Below are 12,096 nucleotides of genomic sequence, written 5' to 3'. Positions count from 1 at the left end.
AGAGGAACTCACATGAACAAACTCTTTGACATGTCTCTCCTCTCACAATCACCGAGTTTGTTTTTTTAATGTGTGTATTTAATCTAGTAAAACAAATGTCACTGATGTGTATGGAACATAAAACACTTGGAGAGGCAGGTACTTTACAGGAATTGGTTATTTCTTTTGAGAGCTGACTTCTAAACATTGTGCTAACCTCTTAACAACCCCAGTGCATTTATGTCAGCAATTACTTTTCACATCAAATGTAAAGAGACTCAAAATATTAATTTTCCAATAAGCATACAAAAATAGTTTTACTCTCTTAACCAGTTTATGAAGTTCTTTTTGCTGCTTTCCTGTCGCCATCCATCTAACTAAAATAAGTTAGTACAATCATTTGTATGGGCTGTCTGCACACCGGACACGGTTTGTTCCTCTTCTTAAGTTTTCTTGCACATGTGAAACATGACATGAGGTGTCCCGTTTTGCCATGTACTATGCAGCCGTTTTTAGGTCTGCTCTGACATATGACACAGGGCTCTATGCTGGTAATGGGTAGACCAGATTCCATGCTTTCCTCTTTTTCTTGTATTTCTCTCTTCTCGGGTTCCTTATAGTCCTCCTGACTGCTACAAAACATGCTGCTTGATGTTGATGGCTGGGAATAATCTTCACTTTCCTGGGACTCAGAAATTTGTACTGCTTTATCCTCATTCTCCTCCACAGCTGGTTCTTTATCTTCAGTCATTTTCACTTTCTTGCAGTCAGGAACATCAAAACCTTCTTCAGACTCCAGAGGGAAGGAACTTTCTAATTTGTTCTTTTCCAATTTGTCACTCTTTTCATCTGGAAGCCAGTCCTCACGAAGGGCCCAGCATCTGTGGCAATGTCGTGGAAGCGGAGGATTCATTTCGCTACATTCAGGACACTTCCAATAATCCTTTAGTGAATTAAAGGTTGGAACAGCTTAAGCTACTTGGAATGCTTGCAACTAAAGTATTCAGAGATTATAAACAATTCATTACTGCCAAAATAATAGCTGCCTTGAGCTATTAGCTTGTTTACAATTTAACAATTCCATTCAGTTTGTCCCCATTTTATAGTTCTAGATTAAAATAGTCTTGATTTTAAAAGGACTCGCTGATTTTTCTTTCTTTTTGCAGTAGAGGTAGAACAACAATGATCTATTATTTCTTATGCAAAACTGAAGAAACCAGACCACAAAAGTCTTCAGAGAACCTCATGGGAAACTTATTTCTGATAAAACAGTCACCATGCCCATTATTTTCAACAACAGACTTCTGAAACTACTCAAGACTGAAGGGACATCTAACCTGTGGGATGCTAGGCTGTTGGTGTGCAAAACGGCCGGGTGAGGGCACTCTGACACAGCAGTATTGCAGAGCAAAAAACAGCCATGGGGGGCCGGGGGGAGGAAAATAATCAAAACACATCCAAAAAAGTGGGCTGCCATCACTGTTTCAGAGGTTACTCTGTACACTACGCTGACCATAAGCCACTATCTCATTAAAAATACACCTGATTTTTAAGTAGAAAGACCCTTCTTAGAAATAATGCATGCCACAGGGGGGATGAAAACAAAACAAAACTTATTTAAAGATTCAAAACTTTTTGTTTGTCTCCTCAATAACATCAGTGACATCAAAAGCTTAAAAGGCCAACTTTAGTTCCTAAAAATAACGTACAGACTTATTATTCCATACATAAGCAGTGCTATGTTTTTACATGGTGCCCAGCCCTGTGTTTTGCGCACATAGGGAAGCCCCTCAAGTCCTACACACCATCGGGGGACTGGAACACTTCAGTTTTGGACAACAGCTTTATTCAAGCTTCAACTGTGAAAAGCAAATATAAATAAAAAGATACACTGTGTTTTAATTCTAGTGTGTGCTTTTTTCATGTGTCTACATACTCCGCCTTAGCCCCCTGGATTTCTTCCCACAAGAATGGTCTCTCAGAATTTAGAAAAGGCCTCAGAATCTTTTAATTTCACAGTACTGAGAACAGGTTTGCCTTCACATCTGTATGTTACAGATTCCTGCATTCAGGTTGGACAATGAAACTAGGTATTATGATTTATAGGAAGAGTTTTTTAAATATACATGACTAAGATTTTTTTTTTCATTTTGTGCAAAGAGTCAGATTTCAGCTCCAAATAATTTCATTCCATTAAGTCAGTGAAACCGTAAATTAGCATGGGGATTTTTTAATGGATTAGGAAGTATACTTTTTTTTCTTTTTTAAAATCAAGGTTTCTTAATAATCACATCTTCAGCAATTAAAATATTGCCTTGGAATCTTCAAGCACACAAGAAAAAGTTAATTTAATTCTAAAAAAAAATCACTGGTAGCAACAGAATTAATCTATACTCCTCAATCTACTCTGTTAGTTCACCCACTGTAAAATGCTTTGCCAGTTACGCTTTTACTCACAGCTAGAGAAATCTCTGGATCTTCATCAAATGAATCAGCATCACTGTCTTCATCCTGGTAAATAGTCAGCTGATATACCTGGTTTAAATAATAATAATAAAAAATTAGTATTGATGTAACTGTGCTTTGGCATTCAACTGCCTTGCACAAGTCCAGGTAGATGACATCAGTTGCTCTTCCTTTATCCACCAATGTTGTAACCCCATCATAAAAGGCCACCAGATTGGTCAGGCATGATTTGCCCTTGGTGAAGCCATGTTGGTTGTCACCAATCACCTTCTCGTTTTCTGTGACCTCCAGAGGCCCCTTCCAAACTCAACCATTCCGCAATTCTCAACACTGCTGTTGGAAGCACACCTCAATCCTGCCTTCCTCCAAATCACCATGTTCTCTCAGGGTGCAGCTCTGCAGCACTGTAACCCCCAGTGTACATCGTGTACGTCAGCACAGTCAGTCCCATTCAGCCTCTTGAGTGTCACAATCCTGCGTCCCTGGTGAATTCCGTCTTTGGTACTTACCCAATCTTGACATGAGCTGATTCACCTCTTTGAAGTGACAGAAAACTGACCCAGGAAAAAAGTAACTTCCCACTTCACTCCTGACATTTCAGATATCTAGATCTCTTGAAAATTATGGTAATCACAATTTTACCGTCTTCTTGCCTCCTAATGAAAACTTCTAAAATTGGGTTTCAGCATCTCTATGAAACATTTACATTCATGGAGGCAAATGATTCAAAATATTCCTTTGCAAAGAGTTACTAGGGAACTTTTCATTCAGTATCAAAAGCACTGTCAAAGCTCAACACACACTTCTATAATTAAAAATTTAGAAATAGGCTCAAGTACACGTGCTGCCATTGGCTGCAACAGCTAGGGAGTGAAGTTAAACAGACAGCCTTTTCCAGACTGTCAGGAGTCTGTTTCAGAGCCTGCAGAAAGCTCTAGCACGGCTACTGCCTGGCAGGTGCACAATGCTGACCCATCTGCACAGGCGTGTAATTTGATTTAATGAATGACTGGGTGCAGTTTGTAACACAGCACATGCAGCCCTGGAATAAACCTGAGAGTTACTGCTTCTCGTTGGAATCTCAACATGAAGTATTCCTGTAAGTTTCCTTCCCTCTTTCACCACCCCCAGTCAAAAAAGCCCCAAACATAACAAGTATGTCTGTACCTCATCATCTTCATCTGTGAGCTCCTGTCCTTCTTCATTATGGCTATAATCTTCTGAATAAATAGACTCCACTTCAAACTCTACACTGAACTGGTCTGAAACAGAACCGTGGTCAAACCAGTCAGAGTTTTCGCTTAATGAACTGGCATCAAGATCCTGAAAAAGAGAGAAAGTACACACTCAACCTCACCAGTCCGTATCCATGACCATTACTGTTAAGACAGCTCAGAAGATAAAACTGAACTACTCAGTTTAATTAGCTATGGAAGAAATGAGATCAGCTACTGTTATACAGAACATCTTTTATGAGACAAACAAATTATTGATAGGTAAAAACAAAGCTAGATCTGAAAGCCTTTTGTCAGCTCTGGAGGTTGAGCCTTCAACCTACAGCCAGCTTGAAGACTGCAGCTACTACTTCACAAAGGCTCTCCTAAAAAGTGAAATAACAGATGCAAGAAAGTAATGTCTTCTGGCTGCATGTCATTAAATTCTCTTATTCTCATCAACTTCGTTAACCTTAATTTGAGACAGTGGCTAAACAATTATAAAATGGCAAGAGTGAAGACACTATATTAGTTCTGTCAATTCAGAGCACAGTATATGACTAGGGAGACTGTTAGTTTAGATATTCGTGACTTAACCACAGATAATTTAATTCAATGTTTGCTGAAGACAACAGACAACAAAAAAGAAAACAGGCCTGGAAAATGAATACAGCGTTATCATCAGAGTGCTGCCATATACATTTACCGAAGTTGTACCGGAACTACCAACTATTCTGAATCATGGAACATCTGTGACTTCTTTTCTTCTCTTAGCATTCTAAGAAATACTTATTTTAAAACATACCGAAAAAATATATCTGGCATTTTTTCAATACTGTGCCAAGCAGTAATAATCTGTTTTTTAAAGAATATTCAAAGTTAGTATTTCAAATATTTCACTTCAGCTTTTGTCAGCAGATCTATGAAAGACCCCACTCCACCCACACACCAATTTTTCTTTCGGCCTCTCTTCTTTCCTCAGACACCACTAGAAGGCACTGCTGCTTTTAATTAAGAACATGATGCTTTAATATGCATATTTGCACTTGTGGTATCTGCAAAATTTGTACCAATATATAATTTGACTTACAGGAATGGAAAGAGAATCTGTTGAATCACTGCTATTGCTTCTTTCACGGCACAGACCACTGACTACACACCATGAGAGACTTTCATCAAACGTCAATGAAATGCTGTCTGATTTGTGTCGTTTTCTTCTGTCACTGTGCAGATCATCTGAAGAATTTTCTTCTGGGCACATTCAAGAATTTTTATTAGTCCAAAAACATCTGTGCAATGTGCAATTTTGAATATTCTTAACAAAAGGTTAAAACATAATTTACTTATATAGGAATTTAAGAAAAACAAAGTCATTCAGTATTATTTTATGAGGTAAAAAGTAAAGACTCCGAAAACTTCTTATTTAAATAAGACACAGTAACACTGAGAAACATGAAAAGTGTGGAAAAACTCCTGAAAACAGTACTGCAGGGACTGGCTTTCCCCATCTGTCCCATCAGTACAGCTTGTAAATGGCAGTGTCAATGTGCAGGAAATAAAATAATTGCAAATTTGGAAGCATTTTTACTCCACTTCACACGTGACACGGTAAACCCCTCCTAGTTTTAAAAAACAGTTAGGATCTTAATCGTCCTAGCTCCCTCTGCAGTCAGTAGACAGAAGGGCACTTTCAGAGAGCTTCTGAGTCTACCCCAGAATTTGCAGGGAGAGCAACTAGCTCCCAAGTCACGTGCATACAAAGGATTTCATGCTAAGCAAGATAATTTCAGGTTCAACTTTCAGACACCTCAATACATTTATCAGTTAATAGTTGCACTATATGTAATTGTATTTACTCAACAGGATTTTTGTAACAAACAGTTGACTTCCACCACACACTAGCAAGAAAAAAGATCTTCAAGGCATACTATCTGAAAATTGAACTCTGAAAGCACTGCTTTAAGCTGTGCTTAACTCAATAGGCTTGGTTTGAAGGCAAAAAGATAATGCTTTTTAAATACATTATGTTTTGAAACAAGCACCTACAGCAGCATAAGGAACACAGGGACAGCATTTTAGGGGTAGGTAAGTCAAAATTCAGCTCCACTGACGTTTAGAGTGTTTGGAAAGAAACAACTCGATTTAAAAAGGCATTGCAAAATCAGTGTGTAAGTGCAGCAGAGTGAAAACTCCCCAAAAGGCCTGACAACTCGGTTCAACAGACCTCGGTAAGAGCCTGCTGCCCCTCTACAGGTGCCTTTTGCACCCATCCTCTATTGTCCAGCTTCTCCCCTGCCTTGCAAATCACACCCTGACATTCCAGGAGTCTTCAAGGCTTGCATCTTTCATTGTAAAAGAAAAGAGAACAAAACACTTGTACATACTTTGAGACTTCTCTTACTTTCCCTTGGTGCTTCTTGGCTCAGCCCCTCTCTTTTTTTCCGCCCTGAGAGCCCCACCAAATTTGGTGCCCACAGGCCCAAGGGTTGCTCCTGTCCATCGTTGTCCTCATTTAGTGGTCATGGCTCCATGCTGTACTGATACTGTATCACCACAAGGTTTCTATACACTATATAAGCGGCTCCAAAGGAGCCGCTACCATCCCAATTTAACAAGAATAGTTGTTTAAAAGGAAGATTTCCTATAAATTAGAAAAAAAGTGTATATAAAAACACTATATTAAAAGAACTTTTAAGGTTGTAACAAACTAATAAATGGATGCAAAGACAAGAGTTAATAATCAAACCTACAATAAGTAAGCACAACACAGGACCTGAGGTGTTCTGGGTCATGCCTAAATATTACAGGTTGTGACGCTTAACCGAGACTTTCCATCCTTTCACCAGTTTTTGTTACAACATTAAAATGTTCTTTTAATTTAGTGCAAACCGCTCAGCAATGCAGCACAGTTTTTGGACTGACTAACGCAACAGTAGTCTACGATGAACACAAAAAAATACTACACAAAAGCTGAGGAATTGAAAAACGTTCCCAAGCAACTGAAGAAAAGGAAGTTCTATGCAGTGACAGAAGGTTATCATTGCCCAGGTAATTACAACCACCAAGTCGTGAGGCAACAGAACGTGATGGAACAAACTAATGTAAGAAATTCCACAGAATAGTATTTAAATAGAACTGTAAGAACACTTCCTTTGAGAAATGTAAAGTTACTCAGGTTTACACTGACCAGCTTGTTATTTGCCAATTACTGGAAGAAACATTCCACCTTTTGAAAATGTATTTGCCACCAATTATTGAATAACCACAGTAAAGAGGAGACAAATACAGTGCTTAAGTCACCAGACTAAGTGTGCTTAAGGAATGGTCAGGTAGCTAAATACATCCAAAATCATCCCATGTTACTACCAGACCTTTGACATAGAATCATAGAATGGTTTGGGTTGAAAGGGATCTTAAAGATCATCTAGTTCCAACCTCCCTGCCATGACATCTTTGCCACCACTTGAAATCCAATGAAAAACAGTTTTAGAGAGCAAAACAAATGTAAAATTTTGTGGGTGTCTACAGAGGGAACTTAAATGAATTTGACTACATCAGCCTATTACAAACAGAAGTGTACTCATAATTGTATCACACATCATCATCATGTGCAGTAACACAACTGATTAAGTTCTGCTGATGTGAACAAGTCTAACAGATCTGTGGAACAAGTTATTCCATCATCTATCTTACTAACAGTTCTAGAGATCCAAACTGTAACATGACACTGAAGCAATGAAAAGAACTGTGTATTTCTTCCAGACTGAACATTTTGTTACAGATAAGCAGAGAAGCATGAATAGTATTTGTCAGCATCTTTCAAAGTCACTAAGGCACCAGAATGTACTCTTTTTTCCTAAGTGGCCATGCTACTGAAAGCTCTGCATCATAAATCTGCACATACCAGATTCACTGTGTGTTCTCCTCCTAGAAGATGTAGTTGGTCGGGAAGTCATGTTTGATGAAGTCTGCTTCTCCTCTAATTCTTGCATAGATTCCTGGTTAACACAAATACTGAGTAAGCCTCAGCATGGATGTGAAGTAAAAAGCTGCAATAAACTAATTGCATCTAAACCACTGACACCATCATGCAAAACTAAATAGAACCTACTTCGCAGAACAGTTATTGGGGGGGGGGGGGGGGAGAAATCACCTTTAGAACATTTTCTTCTTCAAGCTGAAATGTGGCATCATCCTCAGGTGGGTCAGCAAGCGTAGAGTCTGAAACCAAAACAAAAAAACTGTAATACAGCACAGCAGAAGAGGTCAATTTCAGGCTCAAAAACATGAGAGTAAAAGGCAAGTTAACTGCACATAGCATTTACAAAGTAAATTCTGAACAGAACTTTCAATCCAGACATTTTGGAACAATGGAAAAAACCCCATTCCGTTGCTTTTCAGGTGTGTGCAGCACTTTTGCTAGAACGTTACTGAAGTGGGAAGGTGGGGAGGAAGAAGAAATCTCAACCACAGAGTAGCTCAGAATTGTATTAAAAATGCCTTCAGGTGAAGGCTGTGCATTAGCTGGGATTCTGCAGATATGAAAGAATATAGGCAGGAAATATTCTACACTTCTTGCTCTCCAAAGTATATTTTACTAGCCATCATCTTATGAGAATACTGAATTAAAAAGACATTAAACAGAAGAAAAATTAACTGGTGTTAATTATATATACTTACTACCAGACAGACCCCAAATTAATAAATTATCTTTCAAGAAAAGAATTTGAGAGGTAATTTAAGTTTGCAAGCGTAACAATCAGGGATAATAAAGAGAGCACGCTTCCCATCTTCAGCAGCTGAACACTCCCCTTTAGCAAGAATCAGAAACAAAAGGTGTCTCAATATGGAATTAGAAGCCAATTTACAAAATGGTTTCGCTTCCATTATTTAACCTGTGGTTCACTCCTTGTATTAGCCAAAAATTACAGTGATATTTGGCATACTGGAGGAAAGACGACAGTACATAACAATTCTCCATTTCTGGAGTGGCTATCCACCAAGTTACCATAAAGCTACTCTTTTAAGCATACAAACCTTTCAAAAGAGGACTCAGTGTAGCTGAGGGTGACCAGTTATAAATGTACTCTACATTCTGTTTTGAAAACTAAACCAGAATACTAACAAAAAGAATAAAAGGCATTTGTCCTGACTTAATTGCTGGCAGAAGTTCAGGAAGCTTATTTTTTATATTAAAACTTTTTATGTTGTTGTGGGCTTTACTGCTAAGAAACACAAACAAATTACTTATTTTTCAATTTAGTCCTCTCTTGTGTTCAAGTCTGATTGTGCTTGTTCTGGTTCTAGTCCGACAAAATTATCCAAATGCTGTTCAGATTTTTATTTTTTTTCCTCCCTCAGAAGAAACAGTGTTTGCTTTGTTTCATTATTAGTGATGGCTCTGGACAGGGGTGTGTAAAGCCAAATAGCTTATTATGTTATCTGATCACTATAGGCAAGATGCATTAGTGTGAATTTTATTTTCCCTACTATGATTTCCCAAAACAAAAGGTCTTCTCAAACTAGCTTACCTTGTTGATTGATTGCTATCAGATTTCTGGAAATCATTGAATATACTCTCCTTAGATGGGGATAAAGAAAGAGATGTTGCAAGTTAGCTACATGTAATTATAAAAGAGAGCTTACCATATTTGAAGATGTAAGGAGTAAAAAAAGGCCATATGCATTACGTTCTCCATTATTTCACAACCAGACTCTCAGAACAGAATCCCATTTTACCTGTGTTCTTTTACTGAAAAGCTTGTTACTCCAAATAAATCCCCCAGGAGATCATTTGCACAGTGTACAATATGTTGCTGTTTTTCATCATACAATTGTTTAGACATAATATATTGTCCAAGATAGAATATTACCTGTAAATAAATGACATACATAGACATTAAATACACAGGTTCTGTTGTTTCAAGTTTAAATGTAAAAGAAAACACATTCAATTCATTGATATTTGCTCTTCTCACTTTGTTGGCCTAAAACTCCCCTTGATTTTCCTTTCTTTCCCCAAGTACTCTGCTATTTTACCAACTTCAGATTTTGAGAAACCTGCTAAACACCACCTGTCTCAATATCTTCGAGATAAGCTGTGAAATACACTGCCTGCCCCCCTCCATTCACCCAAAACAAAAGAACGGATCTATCTGTATTCACTGTAATTCACTTTTAGTGATTAAAAGTTCTCACCTCCTTCATAGTAAAAGTGTCCTTTTCTGCACCAGCTAACTTTAACAACTTCAACAATAGTGGCTTTGGCTTAACCTATGTGGAGAAGAAAAAACAGTACTCACCAATTATTCAACAAACAAAACACTGTTTCTACAGGTTGGCTTCCTCCTTCTGCATTAATGTGATATATAAACACACAACTAGATTAAAACCTATCCATGTCCAAGTTCTTTACTTTGCAAAGTTAAACCTAAAACAACACAATCCCAATCACACTAAACTTCTCATACACTGCACACCTTAGCTCAACCCCAGTCTTTCACCGGTACATACTGATTCCTCGATTCCAGCTACAGGGTTCATTCGGTAGTTCCAAGCACAGGGCCGGGTCCTGGGAAATTCAGCTCCACTCCTTGCCATTACAGTGACTCCCAAATGGGAGGGAGGAAGGCAAATGGACCTTTGTGACCATCTGTCAGGTCCAAAGTGCAAGTCACAAAGCAGAACACTGGTCCTCCCCCTTCCTAGTCTCTCCCCACCAGTTTCTGTGGCTGCAGCGTTGCATTTGCCAGCTGGGCTGCTTACCTCTGAAGACTGTTCTCAGCTGTGATAAGCACACCCTGTTCTTCCCATCACTCATACCTCCGCAGTGGTCCTCCCACCCACCCACTGTGCCAGCAGGGTTATATCTGCAGCCAGTCTGAGAATTGCTGAGGTCGACGAGGGAAAAGTAAAAAGAATCGCCTTCCTCTCCCCCCTCCCCCTTCTGGCCAGAGCAGCGTCCTGTCCCCATTCACCGCACTGTTCCGCACACAGCCGTGTCAGTACCGGTGCAGTGGATGAGAACAGGCTGCAGGGGCTGCCACAACTGCAAAGAAAATGCCTCTGTAGCCACTGATGGTTCCCGGGGTGCAGTATGTTCTAGTATTGCCACTTTAACAATAGCATAAATATTTTAAAAACAGGCTAATATTTAGCTAAAATAATAAGAATATAGAAAAGAAACATTTTATAGGAAAGTGTTAATAAAATATCAGGAGAAAAGGAATAAATTATTAAGGGGGGGGGGGAACCTCTCTTTATTCCCTTTCAAATATATGCTAAAACCAACGTTAAGTTTTAGCGCATAACAAGAATCACACACAATGAAAACAAACCAACCTGTGGACAATGTTAGATGTCTATTCACCCCTTCCTAAGTGCTGAGTTATTTAGAGCATGCTGCATATATTACAGTTTCATAAAGGAAGCAAACAGTTAACTTATTAAACTACTAATGGTAGTTGAGCACGGGGAGGTGAAACACAGTTTCAGATCTGTGAATCCAGAACTAGACCCTATGAGTTCAGATCCTTCTACTCCCCAGCCCTCTCTGACTCCTGCAAGTATGAAGTTCTTCTGCCATACAGCAGACAGTAGCATCACATTAGGACTTGAAACAAACAACCAAAAAATCAACTTTGAACAGTCTGCTGTTCTGTCACTTCGGGTTTTTTTGAAGTTCTGCTATTAGTCTATAATTTAAAGTTTTACCCTTCCACAAAACTAATCCAGTTCAACCGTCGTTGTACACACACAGTTTTTAACTTGCACCTCAGGTACAATACAGGCTTCCATCCTCAGGAAAACCTATGTAGAAAGCCAGGACAGCATACCTGTCGCTGTATCCTGGAAATCCTGGATACTCAAAGCCATAAACACAAAGACTCTTATTACAGCTTGCTTACGAATTCCAACGGAAAAGAAAGTGAAAATGCCAAATTAAAAACCTTCAGTTGTAATGACAAGATTATTTCACGGTGTAGGTTCTGCACAACGGAGATCTTCCACAACTTTTCAGTTATGAACAGTTAACAACTGCTACCACAAAATGCTTACCATGATCAAATCGGAACACAAGATCCAGGTCTCCAGGAAACAAGAGTCTAGACCTAAACTATCACCCTGTATTCTCAACCAGGAACGAGAAAGATTTGCTTCACAATTACATTATCAAACAGAGACCATCTTCACCGGATTTCCTGGCTTTTCTCCCTGAGCAAAGCAGCCCTTCTGAACTAGCAGATAAAAACTCTGCAAACAGCACGAATAACTCGCGCATCCGACAGAGCTACTGACCAGCGCCTCTTGCTCCGAAGCGGTGACAGAAGACGCATCCGTAAGGGAGGACATCTTGGTATTGCACATTTGCCTGCAATTAAGGGGAGAACCACCTCAAAACGTGGAACACAGCAACGCAACCCCAGGTCCCCCCCCC

The 12,096-nt window shown here is 39.1% G+C and overlaps 1 protein-coding gene across 1 annotated transcript; it reads right to left on the bottom strand.

The window, feature by feature from the left end:
- Positions 1-208: 208 nt before the first annotated feature.
- On the bottom strand, positions 209-12,029 carry MDM2 (MDM2 proto-oncogene). Its single transcript, XM_010176878.1, has 10 exons — positions 11,958-12,029; positions 9,858-9,932; positions 9,399-9,532; positions 9,191-9,240; positions 7,813-7,880; positions 7,564-7,657; positions 4,750-4,910; positions 3,613-3,768; positions 2,437-2,514; positions 209-922 (listed from the first exon to the last, which is right to left on the bottom strand). The coding sequence occupies exons 1-10, from the start codon at positions 12,024-12,026 to the stop codon at positions 353-355; spliced, it is 1,455 nt and encodes a 484-aa protein (XP_010175180.1). The 5' UTR covers positions 12,027-12,029; the 3' UTR covers positions 209-352.
- Positions 12,030-12,096: the final 67 nt, after the last annotated feature.

Source organism: Antrostomus carolinensis, unplaced genomic scaffold, assembly GCF_000700745.2.
Source record: "Antrostomus carolinensis isolate BGI_N321 unplaced genomic scaffold, ASM70074v2 scaffold18671, whole genome shotgun sequence".
NCBI lineage: Eukaryota > Metazoa > Chordata > Aves > Caprimulgiformes > Caprimulgidae > Antrostomus > Antrostomus carolinensis.
This window is presented reverse-complemented; position numbering and strand designations above follow the sequence as displayed.

Coding starts and splice junctions, on each gene's coding strand:
- MDM2 (XM_010176878.1), bottom strand. CDS start 12,026: ATGTGCAATACCAAGATGTCCTCCCTTACGGATGCGTCTTCTGTCACC. Junction 9,241..9,398: donor TTTTCAGTAAAAGAACACAG/GTAAAATGGGAT, acceptor TCCCCATCTAAG/GAGAGTATATTCAATGATTT. Junction 923..2,436: donor ATCCAGAGATTTCTCTAGCT/GTGAGTAAAAGC, acceptor AATTCACTAAAG/GATTATTGGAAGTGTCCTGA.